Genomic DNA, 17,078 nt, shown 5'->3' on the forward strand with positions numbered 1-17,078 from the left:
TAGTACTAGTTATGACTTTCTTTCGAGTTAATATCTGACAGTCAGTCCTGAATATTAAAATGTTAAGAAAAATCATTGTAGAGTCAAGAAATGATGTGTCTTGCTGTCATCTGTCAGGAGGCTTTGAGACAGGGCCGGATCTAGGGGGGATTGCACCCCCAGATTATTTTTGTGCTCCTCCAAAAATATCCAGCTGACAATTAAAAAAAATGTATTTGTATTATCTATTAAATAATTTTCTATCAATTTAATCACAGGACCAAAGTGTACAAATTCTGAATGTAATGAACTATGATTGTATACAGTATCTGCCCAAGCAGAATTTAAGATTTCCCACCCAGTCGAGCCAGCCTTGTAGCGAGCCTGCTTTGAGATCTCTTCATGCCGCAGGCACATAAGTTTGATAGTATGAAAATAATACAGTTCATGAATAATGCAGCTTTAAAAGAATAATATCAAAGAGCCAACATAAGATGATGACAAATGACAACTGCTTTCCTACAGTATGTAATCTGACATACATAATAAAACTACTAAAACCACTGTTTTGATCTCATTAGCCAATGTTTTCATGCTTTAGAAAAGACCAAAGGACGGCTTGATTTTTCTCGAGTGCTTTTTCATTAATATGCATCTTGCTGTATACTGCCGCCGACAAAAATGGTCTCATCATTTAAGGCCCGTTCACACCAAAAACACGAACTATGAAAATATTGTGTACTATTATGTTAGGATCACAAACAAAGAGAGCCAATCAAAATCCATTCCCATTTAAAAAGCTTGCACATTTAAAACATGAAAGCGCATTAAACAAGCTTGAAATAAGCATTATCGTTTTGTAATATTTGAAGTTATATTTCTTAACGTCAGTTGAAACGTACGTTCCTTTGTGGAACTCAAATAGAGTATATTTGAACGAATTTTGAAGCAGACCTTATATTATTCAATGAAAGAATATGGTGAAAAGGGGATGTCCATACATATATTCCAAGTCTTCTGAAGCCATGTTCCTCAAACAAAGCTATTAGATGATATGGTAAACATCTCAGATTTATGGACTTTTATATAGATCTTTATGAAAATTGACAGCCCACAGTCACCATATACTTTCATTGTATATACTGTAGAGAATGAGTTACTATGTTGTCCGCAGAAAAAAGCAATTCCAAACACTTCCCAAGCGATCACACAAGTGTATATCTAAGACAACCGACATCAATTATACACATCTTTGTCAGCTTTTCCAAACAAGATCAGAATCGGCCAACATGCTCGGCCTAACAATTACAAAATTATGTTGACAACAGGACAAGTCAGCAAAACAGAAAGTTCGCTTTTGAATTTTGATGGATCTTATTAAATCTTCAGCAGGTGGGGAAATGAAGTAAAATGGAGGTTCTGAAGAAGAAGGTAATAAATGAAAACTTGCATCATCAATTATCGCCTGAAACGTAGGATTTAAATATCAGGCTATGCACATCATTTCAATAAAGCCTATGAATACATAATAATAAGTAAACTGGAGCCCAGAGAGAAGTATGGTTCTGATGAAGAGATACATTAACTATTGCCAATTTACGCTGCATTTGACTTACATTTTAAAGGCCTAATATTGGTAATACATGCAGTAGAAGACACCCAAATAACAGAAACATTATGTAGTGACTCCATGGTCTAAAATGTGTTTATAATATTCCAGTAATGCATAGCTTACAATGTTTACATTCTTGTGTTGCAACACTAAATCCTTCTCCAAATAAACCGCTGTTTTGCCTTGAGCTTCCATCAAAGCTCTTGTAGCTCAAACATTTCTCAGAAGAACTAATGCACGACCAAAACAAGGAAAAACTCAAATGAAAATGTATACAGAACCCCCAGGATGTAATGTTGTAGTTATTTTTTGTACAGTATTGTGCATTGGAGTGTAATTTAGTGATGACAAAAGATATTTCGTTCATAAGTAAGTTATAAGTAATAGGAGTTACTGTATAAGAAACAACTATCAGAAAATGGTGCACTGCAAAAAGAAGCATTTTTAAACAAAGATATATTTACTTGAGAAGCAAAGTCACCTGAGATATTAATATTTTCTTGCCCCACTGGCTGATACTGGTAATGGAAAACAAGACCAAATTCTGTATGTGTGGTATAAGAATATCATATTGTATATGTATACCAATGTCAAGCCCCACTACTTACGAACTTCTGCACCCCCCTACCCCATCTCATACACAACTGATCATTAAAGGTGTTGGCTGTCAAAGCTTTCAGCTATCAATAATAACATATTTTATATTTTCCCATTTACAGAATTGAACAGGTTTTCCTCTACGGTCAGCAAACATACATGTAGATTTTATGTGTGGCATATGTATGGTGTTGTGTGCATACCATCATAGAGTTGGGCCGATCGTTGAAAGCCACCGGCTCGGTGAAGAACTCAGTGCTGTGGTCCAGTCTGCCATGACCTCCATAGTGGGTTTCATCAGAGTCCAGTTTGATCTTGTATCTGGAGTAGCGTGTGGTCAAGGAAGCAGACAGAACTCATAATAAGAAAGTAAATACTGCGAAATAACGGCTCTTACTTTATATTTATTATACGTTATTTAGAGTTTTAGCATATAACAACATGAGGACCTTGTGAGGACCTAACAGAGATGCATCCAGCGGGCACAAAGTTACTGAATATAATGACTTATATTGACTTTTTCATGTAGCTTCACACTACAGGGGAGAACAGGCAGAGTATACGAGGCTGAATCCAGCTCCTGATGTAGTTCAGCCTCATAAATATAAAACAATTTCCGCATTTGTGATCGTACGACCGACAAAAAGCTTACGTAAATTAAAATGTACTTACAGGCTGTGAGTGAGAAGCGGCAGACTGTCCTTACAAAGTTGGATTTCATGGGGCTTGGAACATAGGTGTAGACCCTCAGTCCGGGGTCACAGTAAAAAACAGGCAGCGGTCGGTGGCGATATAATAGGAATAAGCTCGATTGGCCGATTGATCTCATATTTGGCATGGTGTGTCTTTGTGTCACGTGCCACGACTCCCTAAAAGGACACTGGTGTATATAAAAAAAGAAATTCCACCATCGGCTAATGAAATTAGACCGGATTAACGGAGGCCGATCAGAACGAAACTCGCCGGGCTTAATCGTCTCATGGTCCCGAAGGTCTTTAAGAAATTTGAACTCGACCGGCGACATAACGTTTTTTGATGCCTAAGAAATTGTTCTCACACACACAAATTATTCAAATCAACCATAGATCTCCTCATTCTGAACAACTTTGCCAATTTAAGGACTGCTGTCGATCAAACGGTTCGTGAGTTATCCGACATTTTCAAGCTAGTCCTAGGTTTTTCAACCGATTAAAACCAAACCATGCATATTAACTGTGGAGATGAAATTACGATTCAGTTTAATATATGCATATGCCAAAATAAAAATGTTTTTAATGAAAGTTCGACGTGGGATTTTTATTTTATTTTCTGAGTACCTTTGCTTATAGCTTCTAATCGAAATGAGATATCTTCACCATATTTTACGCGTGGATCAACGGTCACATTCTGAGGCCCCACAAAAAAGGGGTATGGCTGTGCCACCTATATTGCCTGTTTTGACTGTTGATGGTCTTTGACATATAGAAATGACATTTTTGCAAACTTATGCGCATACTGCACAATTATCAGAACATGTCAGGCTGCCTTAGATGCCTTAAATCGCTCAAACCCGAGATTACTGCTTACAGTTATATTACCAGTTTATTTCTGAGGCAACATTGCCATTTTCCTTATATTTGATATGATTTCAACAAACCAAAACATTTTCTAAGTTGCAATCATAGTAAACTAAAATATCCTTGGAACCCTTCACAGTTGAGCAGGTCAACATGCTTTAAACATGTATCCATTTGATTTACATAAGACAAGCATACAGAATTGCTTGTTTTATTTTCTAGAAAGTACAAAGTATCATTGACCGGATCAAACAAACCTACGCATCCACCTATCCATCACAATGCTTAAAGCTAATGGTCTCATCATTGATCCTTCCCGCCCAAACAACAGGCACAACTAATTCAGAGTCATTAAATCCTCATAGCGTTCACACTGAAGTGTTGTGGATGTGAACTAGTTGTCCAGTCTCCAGAGAAGTTCTCTCTGAATGCAGAGCGGCGAGTCAACTCTACCGATTGCTTCGAGCTCCACTAAGACAATGACACACATTTGTCCCATATAAACACGGCGCCCAAACCCATGAGCTTCCCATCAACAATTCCAGGCCAAATTATTTCTCCATTTCGAAATATTAATAATGTATTACATCAAAAATGTTTCAAACAACACAGAATTTCACTGTCTGTGCTACACAGACTCAATTAAATATTTAAAAAGTAATTGCCTAGACTCGTGACCGGATTAAGATATTTCTTGGACACAGAAAGAGAGGTCATAAAAGAATAATGAAGCCTTTTCGGAATAATCTGGAAAAATATTTCTTCTTTAATAGGCAAAGTTATATACATGTACTGTATGTCTTGAAAACTATGGCAATTATGAAAAATAAAAAGTATACTTGTGAAAGTGCTAAGGACCGTCTGCCTAAGGCAATGGCAGGTTTCTTGCACAGAGAGATTCATAAATTCACAGCTTTCCTGTGGCTCAGTGGTTAGAGCATGGCTTTTGCCATGCCAAGGTAATAGAGTCGATCCCAGGGATTGCACATACTTGGAAACAAATGTATAGTATAATGCTATAAGTCGCTTTGGATAAAAGCATCAGCCAAATGCATGAATGTAATTGTAAATCATTTATTTCAAAATTCATCAGTACATTATCAGGAGCCACGTTTATTAGTTTTGTATTGCTTGTTTACTTTTTTGACTGGGGCATCTGTGGATAAATCTGTGGTCTGCATTTTATAACTGATCGAGGACCACGGTTTGAACTAAAAAATGTTCCTGCTGAAGAAAGAGTCACTTACATCTTGGATGGCCTGAGGGCGAGTAACCGAACAGCAAATTTTCTTTTTTATTTCACAATTTGCATTCCTTTAATCATATTTGTTAGAAAGAACATGTCATAGCAGTTCTCAAATATTAACATTGACAACATGTATTTCCAACAAATTAAACTGTATATTTAATGGAGAGTGATGCTGGATTTAAGCAACATGTGAGTGTTGACAAAATATTCAGAGTGACCGGACGTCATTCAGAACTGCGTAACCAAAACCAGCCCAATATACCAAAATACATATTTTACAGTCACTGTAATGCATTACACAAAATTTCTTCTAAAAAATCATAGTATAATAGCCATCATATCGCAGTCCGTTTCCATAAATAAAGTCTTCCCTCAAGAACAGACTGTAACAATATAACATGGGCAATGTCATGCATGGGTCAATCGTACCATAAATAAAATTTATTTGAAAAATAAAAAAATTAATTACAGGATTTTACTATAGTGATAGCACAGCTACCCATGTGAGGTCTCAAAGTTATTGAAGCGTTTACATTTTTTTAGGGGATGATTTTTCATAGTCCGGTAAGTGCCGTTTCAGGATCATCACATCCATAACGCTACATATTCCTCCTGATACATGAATATGAAAACAAAGTAACTATTTGATGTTCCATAGAGACATCCCTTCTCCATTTGTTGGGTGTTATTGCTTCTGGTTTGTGCATTTTAATTCACATCAATTCTACAAAGTATGTTGACGCCCCAAAACGGTGTCCTTTTTTGACACATCCGTATCTTCCCTGTTTTAAAATAAAAGACTCGTGCACAGACTGATATTTTTATGATGTTTAGATTCTATCAACAAGGAGTGATTAAAATATAAACAGATATATATCAGTATATTGGTAACAAATGGATTCTCTGAGCGTTTATATGTCACATCCAAAACGCTAAATTTCACATCCATAATGCTGAAATTACAAATATGAAATAAAAGATAAAACTAAATAGAAAACAGCCCTCGGCAACAGTTTAGCAGTCACCTAATTTCGTGGGAAAACCCTGGACTTGGCAACTCTACTTATAACACTAGGGTGGCGCGGTCGAAAAAGATGATGCAACAAAATTCAGCAGAGTTCCGTTTTATGCCTACAGCGACGAAAAACAAACTAAAGAAGGTTAACTTCACTTATTATGAAAATATGTGAAACTATAAAGTGGTTTTAGTTATGTAGAGCATAAGGCTGTGTCTTTTAATCATTTTCTTATGTAACTATTAAACATACAGTTTCTCCCTCTATGTGTAAGTAAACAACTGTATTACTGTGACATAACACCGTGTCTACACCGGACGCAAAGGGACATGACAACCTGCTTATTCGAAATAGGTTTGTCGCGCAGCATCCGGTGTGGACACAATTTTAAATTATAATGGGTTCTAATGTGTCTTTTGTCGTGTGGTGCCGGTCGTGTCTGGTGTAGACACAGTGTTAGAAAGGAGAACGATGAAGATGCTGTGGTGTCTCTGTTAATCCCGGCCGCTCAGGGGTTTAAACAGTTGTGAGATGTAACAAACATGCAGACAGGCATCTAATTGGCTGCTTGAATAATCACCTCGTATCCCTGTGGGCTAGCGCTGGGTCTTCATGTTATCATCAAACACTCTGTTACTCTGCCCCTCGAGCTGGAGCACACTTGGCTTTTATTGCCAGCTTGCCACCTTTGATAGCGATGATTAAAAAGAAACGCCTTGCTCTGTATTGTTTCTGCTGAGGATGACGATGAATGAGCCCTCCAACCACCCACAAACCGACCGACTCCTATTTGCATTGGATTCTCTCACTGATGGAACAAACGTCTTTTGTTATGTACATTTTGTGGGTTAATGGGAAGTGATGCTACCAGATGGAAATAAGGGGCGCCTTGTGTACAAGTTGTTTACCGTCAGTATAGAAATAAAAAGTATAGCAAGCACTTAAACTTTCCTAAAGTGCTTTTATGTTAAGCTCAGTGCCAAACAAGCCCATTTTGTAAAATTTGCATTCAAAACGGCAAGATTCTATTGCCACCGCAGGGCCCCAATTTAGCTGAAAATGCTAAAAATAAAGCCTGATTTGATGTGCTGCACACATAGATTATACGGCTCAATGACATTTATGCTGAATATATGTATTTTGACATCAATTGAACTAAAATAAAGATAGCCGAGCCTCAAAAAGCATTTAGAGTCACTCTTAAAGGGATACTCCACCTAGAAATGAAAATTCTGTCATGAATTACTCCTCAACAAGTTACTAACCTTCTTCCAAATCTCTTTTTGTGTGTTCATCAGAACAAAGAAATTCATGCAGGTTTGGAACAGTCTGTGGGTTGAAAATGATGACAGAATTTTCATTTTGGGGTGAACCATCCCTTTAAAACTGTCCTGCGTAAATGACTTTTGATATTTTACTGCATTTGCATCAACATAACATGTGAAAGAACATTAAGACACAAATACAATCCTAGAAATGTATACCTTATTTAATTTAAAGTTTATTGAAAAGTCTGTCGGACAAAGAAAATCAGGAGCCCTGAAAACATGAGTTAAAATAAAGCAAGAAAACGCTCTCGGTTACTAACGTAGCCTCGGTTCCCTGAAATACGGGAATGAGTACTGCGTTCCTGCCCGTGCTACAAGCTGCATATAGGTCGCTTCAGTCGAAGTAACCTGAGGACCCTACGGCGATGTGTCTGCTTATATAGCCATAAGCCCCGCCCCTTTTGGCGGGTACCATCGCCATTGGTCCGTGCAGCTTTTAAAGTTTTACTTTTCACACACAAATGGCCGTGCAGTTTTCACTGCGTTTTTGAAAAAGCTTCAGTCAATGGAGAAAAATGAGTTTTCCCCCATAGCGTCCTACGCAGTACGAGTGAAGTATCAAAAGGGGACTCAAGATTTACCTTGTGACCCGAGATTCACCTGAGCTTATGTTTAGGCTAAATCTGTACATTTTGTTTAAATTAAATTCATTGTCATTTTGAGGCTTCAAACCTGAAGAGGAGGCCGTTACAAGGCACATTTTTCAGTTTTCTGGTCTTTTCAGTTTTCTGTAGCAGCTTTACTAACATCTATCGTGTAATATTTGGTTTATCATCAGAATCTATAAATAGATAAATAGTCATAACGTTAATTTAATTGTCAAAACGTAAAAAGAGATGAGAAGACGTTAACATTTCATTGGTATGAGGGGAGAACAGACGCCCTGCAGCGTCTCTCGGCAAATTTCCATTCAATCATCACTTTTCACCTTTTTTTGAGGCAGCAAGTGTAGGATGAAATCCTATGGCTGTCTGTTAACCCTTCCTTCCCATAGTAGTTACTGCCACATTATATAAAGTGTGACCAAAATATCAACTATTTCTGACGGTCTTCATTCACACCGGTAGTTGCGTAGCTGCTCATTTACACATCGTTTAAAAACTCATCGGCGACACCATCTGCAAAAGTCTCTGTCTCTCATGCCGCTAGCAACAAGATCATAAGTTTGATTTCCAGAGAATTTACTCACATCTGGATAAAAGGGCCGCCAAATGCATGAAATGTAAATGGCCTATGGAGTGAAACCATTGTAGAGTGTCCTCAAGTACAACAAATGAAAAAAAAGCCTCTCAACAGGTAGTGGTCTAGCACCTATTGTACTATCGCTCTTTGTATGACATATCGCTTATTACTCCCCGAACTCTTTGTAAGTCGCTTTGGATAAAACGTCTGCTAAATTACTAAATGTAATTGTAAGTACAGTAGAGGTCTTCAAATGTGTTTTAAGTATGCCAAAACTTAAGCTTTCCAGCATTTCTATTCGATAAAAAAATGTATAGTTATTATTAACTCTTTCCCCGCCAGCCTTTTTGAACATTTTCAACAAAACAGCGCCACCCGCTGTACAACAGTACTAACACCGATTGCCGTGATTACACGTCTGCGGCGGGTAACTGTTGGATTTTAAATGTCGAGATAACTCGTCAATTGCGTAAGAGTGAATGCCTGCATTTGATGTTATGGCTCTTAAGAAAGCGTATGAGAACCGATATGTAAGCAGCCATCGCGGCACAGTACGATATCCTTTGCAACCCCTGTGGATTCACATAGACGCCATGCCTGAGAATCAAAGGAAAATCTTCAACCGGGAGAGAAAGAACAAGAAAAAGTAGAAGTCTTTTATAGCGAAGAAGTCTACCTTAAGCATCCGTATACTGATCAACACCACACGTTCCCATTAGACGTGTGTTAAAGTCACAGGGGACCCAAACGTGTGACAGACTGCAAATAACGCGGTGTGTGTGTGTATGCAGAAAAAATAATAAAAGTATTACTGTGTGTGTGTGTGTGTGGACGAGTGCAGAAGTGAACACACAACATTTAATTCTATGTTCCCTGGCAAGCATGCCAGAGTAACAGTAGCGGCACTCCAACTCAAATTGGCAGTTCGAGGCTTTTAGCAATTATGTTTTTTTTTTTTTGTTCGAGCATACAGATGCATGTCTTGGAGGCCAGACAGAGATGACGCTAAAGCACTATAATCACTGGAACCTTGTTGGACAAATGGGAGGGTCTGAGATCAAAGTCAATTTGTTCACAGGAGGAGAAATAAGGGACAAGAGGATGCCAGGACTAAAGTGAAACACACGTGTGATTGTGGAGAGGGTCGTGACCGTGTGACTCTCTCGTGTTTGTAATTGCAGTAATGGCAGCTCATCTTAGGGGCAAACATGCCTTGTGGCCGAGCGGCTGCAATTTTTTCAACCTTGTTCTTTACATTTGAGGTCTATCAAGTTGTATTTTTAAGGGCTTTAATGGGATAGGACACTAGAAAGGAGACAGGAAAGTGTTGGGGTAGGTAAGGAAATGGATCCACAAATGACCTTCGAGATGGAAATCTAACTCAGGTTGCCATGAATACACAGCGCTATTTGTCGGAGCAATATAACTATAAAAAATTATATAAAAATTTAAGTTTTAAAGTCTAATAGTCGCCAACCCTGCTCTTGGTGAGCTACCGTCTTGTAAACTGCAGCTCCAACCCCGTTTCAACACACCTGTCTGTAATGATCAAGCAACCCTGAACACCTTGATAGAGGTCATGGACGTGTCATCACTCTACCACGTGAGCACACCAGATCGCTTGTCGATTTTGTTTGATTGGGGTTGGAGCTGAAATCTTCAGGAGGAGCCGGGTTGGAGACCCCTGGTCTAAATTAATTAAAACATTATTACACAGCTGTCTTTTACTGACCAGCATATTTCTAACAAACCAGAAAAGTAATATAAGACCAAACTACAAGGAAACGTTATTGATGCTATTAAAATGTTTAGCGTAATAGAAAGATAACTAAGAAAATATTTAAAGCAGCATTCTGATTAAAAATATTAAAAGTAATCTGTCATTTTACGTTTTAAACAGAGATGGCGATAGAGAGGCAAAGGTTAGAGGTTAGAGCGTTGGGCTTGTGATCAGAAGGTTGCCGGTTCTAATCTCAGTGCCAGCAGGTCATGACTGAAGGGCCCTTGAGCAAGGCACCTTACCCCTGATTGCTCTGCAGTAATGTGCCACTGTATAAAACTACTTGTAAGTCGCTTTGGTTAAAAGCGTCTGCCAAATGAATAAATGTAAATGTAAATAAACGTGCTCCCGTGTTGAAAAACCGCGGGAATGTTTCCCTATACATTGTTGTTATTATTTTTTACGCCATGGGTTCATGGCTCACTTACTTTGTGGAAAGTAGCTGTGAATATGCTGGATAATATTTGTTCAGCTGGATGATACCACAAAACAAACCCCTTTAGGGAAATAAGACATTATTACCCGCTCAAAATGTATTGACCACTAAAAAGACAAACTAATCAAATTATTACGTTAGAAAAAGCTAAATAAAAGCAACTAGCGATACTGTGTATGGCAGTTATATGATAAAAACACTAATAAGACAACTTTTAGCAATTTCATCATTATCAATAACAAACAGGATTAAAATGACCAAATACAATTTTCAACTTTATATATGATTTATTAACCTATTTTTTATAAAGTCATCTTTCGGTTGTGAAACACGATGCTGTTTTGCCCGAGGAAAGATTGTTATAGATTCAAGGAGGACTGCTGATATGGTTGAATTATTAAGAATGGCGTTCAAGTAAATGCCCCTGACAGATAATAGCAGAATGATGACCTGACACAATCGCAGACGCCTGTTGGCACACTGTGTATCAAAGACGCATCAGGCCTGACAGGAAACGCTTTCAAGATACCCAGCCGGGATTTACAATGCTCCAACCATCTGAACAGATAGAGGCACATTGAGAGACGAAGAGAACTGCGAAGATTGTGAGGAAAATGCATAGAAGGTTTGAGCTCCTGTCAGGAGTTGATGTCCACAGAATTTTAATGGCTGATGTTTATGGTGGAGTGCTTAACTCAGGGGAAAAGTTGTCTTGTTTTTTTGAAAGGAGAGAAAAAGCCGAAAAGAACAAAACTGCCGCTCATCCTGCTGAAAGGACATCTCTGTAGAATCCAGATTTATGACCACTTCCCATGAGCTTTCATGTTCAGCTCGTACCTGTGGTAAAGTGTCTCCTGTGAAACTTCACTTGTTTACCAAAATGTGGGTTTTGCAACTCCCGTCTGACGCCGTGTGTGCCCAGGCAAAAAGTTTTTCACGGACTGTTACAGTACAATTAATTATAAAAAAATTGATATTTTAACAATAAATGTAACACGTTTAATCGTGGCCGCTGAAACTACTATAGCAAACTTTTGCAAAGTGTTTTGCTGGACCCACAGAGAGCACACAAAACGGGTCAGCGTATCAGAATGCATTACACACAACTTTTACTCGCCAACAAACAGACATTAGAGTTGTTAGAAGATGTTTTAACCATCTCCAAATTTGCTTTCAATTGTACTGGATGTTTATAAAACAAAAACGATTCATATGAAATAGGTTGAGGTGGCATAATCCAACCTCAGGAACTTCACGCAGAAATTTGTAACTATTTTACGAGATGGCAAATCGAATTTGTACGATGTGAATTCTACAAAATGTTCGATTATTAGAAAATGCAATAAAGAAGCCCCAAACCTAAGGTCACTGGCGCAAAAATGTTCAAAAAAGATCGTACGACTTCAGACGAATTAGCCACTTTCAGCAATTGTTACAAATTGCTGTGAGATTGCATGAACCGGACAATAAATCGCAATAAAATATCCATATTCCCTGGGTAAGGCTTTCACAATATCAGATTTTCCCTACATGATCATTGTGGGGGTAAACATACATTATCGTCATATCTACTAAAATGTTTTAAAAAGATTTAAATGTTGCTAACAGTCAAATTCGTCTGTCATTAAGTCTATTTTGGCCAATGAATCAAAATACTAATTTAGGGAGGCAGAGAGAGAGAAAGATTTCATAACCATTGTAATTCTTAACGCAAAATTTATTTTTATTTTTATTTATTTACGATATAACAATATGTGTAGAATCAACACGGAACAATAATTGCGTTATTTTTATCATGGTTTTCACAATGCGGTATGATGTGACACCTTACTAGTGGGTAGGTTGTAACAACCTTTGTAATCATGTACAAATGCCCCAGGAGTCTTCCTTACAAAAGATTGACAAATTTGATTTTTGCGGTCTGAAGCTGGGTGATAAGCTTATGTTCAATGGTTTGGAAATAAAACAAACATATTGACTTCTAAATCCACTTTGTGTAACGCCAACGCTTTCGTCTGACAGTAATGTTTTGAATGATCATAGTCAGTGGGCTTTACTCATATAAATATTGATACGTGCAATTAACTGTGACAATTGCATGAATTATTCTGCATATCATATCATTCATTCTATTCATTTTTGTGATGCACTGTATTAAATATATAATTTGTGCTGTATTTTGAATAACAGAAAAAAATCTAATTGCTTCCAAAAGGTCAATGTGAATCCAATGCGAGTCCTTATTGCTATAAATCCTGACCTCTGTGGTCACGTCTGTATATACAATGAGCTTGCATCTATGTGATGCTGCCTCTATAATGACAAATATATGTACATTTCAGTCCCTCAGACACATTTCCCAACAATTAATCTAAATATACCAGATGGTTTGGCTTTGCTTGACTCCCCTGGTGCTGTCTACCACAGAGATGTAAAGACAGATAGACAGATAGATAGATAGATAGATAGATAGATAGATAGATAGATGTACTGTATATATGTACTGGAAATGGCAGGGGTTTAATGAAAAAGCACTCTGGACGCGTGCGGTCCCACTTGTTTACCTCTTCTGACACAGAATGGCACATTCATCTGTCTCTACCTCTAATTGGACGCCGTGCTTCCATTCCCATTGGTTCGAGGATGGGTAGCGTGCTGACACACTAACCGGCACACACACAAAATGATGCTAGGCAAATTCGCTGCCGTGTTTACCTCTCGGGCTCATAATGGCAGCTGGTTCTCAGCTGTTTACATTTCAAAAGCTGGTTTCTCACTTGCCTGATAAAAAACTTCACGTGGCATCACACCAGGATGGAGAGTAACTGAAGAACAAACAAAATCTGCTTTAAAACGCAATTGAAAACAGTCTTCAGTGTTTAAATATAGGTATTGGCCGCGTCCAAACTCCTATGTATGAATATGATTGATGAGGTTCTGCAGGTGTAATATTGGCATGATCCCTAATCTATTGCATGATGCGCAAACAACAACCACATAAATGAAGATTATGTATCAGTATGATTTGTAAGATGGTCGTGGATTTCCTTGATGTTATTTTGATGTTTTAAGTGAATTTTAGAGCATATATACATGAAAGAGTACATACTTTTAGTATAAGAAGGCGAAGTGGGATGCAGCATTGCTCTCCCATATTATGGCAACAGGAGTTGAGGAGCTGTAAAGTATGCACTGCACACTTGTGACTCTCAGTGGATGCAAACCGAGCGTTCTGATAAGTAGTGCTTTGTGCATACTGTGTATTAAGGAAGTATGCATACCCAAACCTACAGAGGTGAAGGATACTTTCCTGCTGAGCCCACACCCACTTTATAGCTGGTGTAGCTTTGGGTGGGGTGGAAGTTGAAGACGAAGAGGACATTTGCTCTCTCGAAGACTATCACCTTGTCTCCCTCGTGTTTGACACTGACGTAGGCCTGTGGCAGAAAGAGACAGACAAATCAAAGACCGATTACAACGGGACCGCTTGAGATTTTTAAACACATGTTGCACTTTATATTTCAAGAGTGTCTGATCTGTAGGACATTGATAGAACCATGAAAGTTCCTTTTTTATGAAGTCAGTGGTTAACTTTACGTAGAAGATGTTTCTCTGCTTCATTCTACAACGTACTGTAGATGACACGGTTATACCTGAAACAATGTGTGGCAAAAATGTTAATGTTGCAATGTTTAAGCTCATAAATGGATCATTTCTATTTAAAAAGCAATAAAATCCTCAGGGTAAAGGTATATTCACACAATTTGGATGATATATTTATTTCTTTGTTCTGATGAACACAAAGGAAGATATTTGGATGACTGCTGACCTTTCTGAGGCATCATAGACCACCATAGTAGGATTCTTTGATCAGTTGAACACAAAATGAGATATTTTGAAGAATGTAGGAAAGCAAACAGTTCTCGGGCACCTTTGACTACCGTTTTAATTTTCCTACTATTGTAGTCAATGATGTTCTAGAAATGTCAATTGCTTACATTCTTAAGATTTAAGATATTTGGGTGGAGTACCCCTTTAAATGTTTGAATTATGCAATAACCAAAGTAAATGTGACAATTAGCCACAACAATAAACCATGATATCAATAATATAATTATCACCAGTAACCAGCAATTTTTGAAGGTTTACATTCACAAGGCTCTTGTGTCTTATACTAAGGCTCTTAATGTATTTTGCATTTAATGTACAGTGTTGTGTTGTCTTCTTGAGCATCTTTGAACGTTTGTATCTTTTGTAATAGCAAAAAGACGAATCTCAACATTGTCACTGTAGGAAAGCATTCAAATATGTAGAAGACCATTGAACCAATTCTAGAGACCGATGGACAGTTTCATGACTCCGATGAAACAAGACAAAAAACAACTATAAAAATTAGAAAAAAAATTAACTGATCGTAAAGGAAACATGTTTGTAAGTTATCGTGTTCTAGACTGTTATGTAAACATCTGTTTTGTGAAATAGTTCATTCAAGTCAGTATAAAACTAAAACAAAGCTCCACTGCCATTATTCTACTTAATTTTCTATGAACATTTGTGAAACACGATACATCCACACACTTTTTGGGCATATTTGGAGTATATGAATTTGCATGGGAATCAAACCCACGATCTTTGCACTGCTAACTTGAATGCTCTACCAGTTGAGCTAAAGGGACACCTTTACAGGATCCACGTGACATTGAACATGGCGTGGTGGCCAGACACCTTGTTTGAGTATTTCCAAATCTACTGGGATCTTCACTCACAACGATCTTAAAGAATAGTCCGAGACACAATAAATATCCAGCGAGCGGCGATTCTCTGGGTGAAAGTGCCTTTTACACGACAGAGGTCAGAGGAGAATGGCCAGACTGGTTTAAAAGAAACGGATTTGGCCCAGCGTGCATATTTTATGTTAAGTCGAATTTCAGAGAAACAAATATCTCTTGCCGAATACATTTTCAAAGCATCTACTCATTTGAGATTGTTCTTCCCCTCCAAACGCAGATCCTTCAAATACTCAACACCTGACGTGTGATGTTTTTATCCAACAGAAATCCAGACAACAATCTCAGGGGCCGGAGGAGCTCGCTGTCAGCCGCAGACAGTTGTGAATGATTTAACCGGCAGAAATACAGGCCTATAGCGTACCATTATGAGACTTTATCAATGTCACCCTGCCCCACTATTTTAAGTGGACCAGACTCTCAGCCAATTTTCTAAGTGAATATGAGGGAGATATAAGAAAGGCTCACATCCGACAGACGGCAGATCCAGATGACAGCTGTTCTGAAGAGAGCCAGAATATTTCGGTTTTTCATCTGCATGGAGATAAATCGCTTAGTTTATGCTTCATTTAATGCATTGCTGAGAGTACTGATGTCCTAACAGAAAATAGGAATTCACAGATGTGGAATTTCATATCAGTTATAATGACACGTTTCAAGACAAACTGTTATCTCACAGCACGTAATATAAATACATAAACAGAATGTTTGAATGCACTTGATAATATAAACATCTCGAGTCTGAAGTAGATTGTTTTTTTAAAGCGCACACTGTAAGACCTCATTTGGACTCGCAGTGTTCTTTTACTAGTATTGAGGAAAAAGCTAAGAATATCATACCGAATTAAAGGTTCAGTGTATGAAATTTAGCAGCATCTAGTGGTGAGATTGCAACCGACGGCTCACTCCAACCCTCTCTTTTGAAGCACTGCGGTGGCTGAAAGAGAACCAAGATGTCGTCATGTTTTCGCTTCTTTGCTGAAGTTGATAACCTATTCACAGTTTGTCCGTTTAGGGCAACATGGTGACTTCCCCGTACGGGAGCTATTCTCTTTCAAGAAAGAAATAGCTCAGTCTAAGGTGATAAAAAACATAACGCTTCATTATGTATGATCTTTATACATCTCTGAACACATAGTTATTTGTATTATATAGCATTTCTGTAAATAGATCCTCCTAAAAGTTACACGTTGTACCTTTAAAAATCAATTACAAGTATTTTTGAATTTTATAAATATGTTGGTGAATGGTTTGAAGTGCCAGTTCTGGTTCACTTGGTGACCTCGGTGAGAAGAGACCAAATAAAAAAGTTAGTCTAGGGAGGGAATTTTGTTTTGGTTACAAGGCGACCTGAACATCCATAAGCTATAACATTGGATTAAAATCAAACAACACCTTGTGTGTTCCACAGGAAAAGGTGTCAAGATTTAGCATTGTATAAACCTGAGGTCTGAGGATTCCGGGTAACTTTTTTGGGTAACATTAAAATAGTATCCAATAAAGTAGACATGAGAAGGCGAAGCAATTGTTCTCACTGTCATGATATACTGGCGCCA

At 38.0% G+C, this 17,078-nt stretch overlaps 1 protein-coding gene across 1 annotated transcript in view; it reads right to left on the reverse strand.

Annotated features, from left to right (window-relative positions):
• The window catches only part of gbe1b (glucan (1,4-alpha-), branching enzyme 1b), a 113,372-nt gene that overhangs the window by 9,968 nt on the left and 86,326 nt on the right, over nucleotides 1-17,078 (reverse strand). The window contains exons 14-15 of the mRNA XM_079481173.1: nucleotides 14,042-14,172; nucleotides 2,392-2,509 (exon numbers count right to left, since the gene is read on the reverse strand). Coding sequence (XP_079337299.1) covers nucleotides 2,392-2,509; nucleotides 14,042-14,172 — 249 coding nt within the window. The remainder of the gene's footprint in view (nucleotides 1-2,391; nucleotides 2,510-14,041; nucleotides 14,173-17,078) is intronic.

The sequence above is a fragment of the Barbatula barbatula genome (assembly GCF_947034865.1).
Source record: "Barbatula barbatula genome assembly, chromosome: 19".
NCBI lineage: Eukaryota > Metazoa > Chordata > Actinopteri > Cypriniformes > Nemacheilidae > Barbatula > Barbatula barbatula.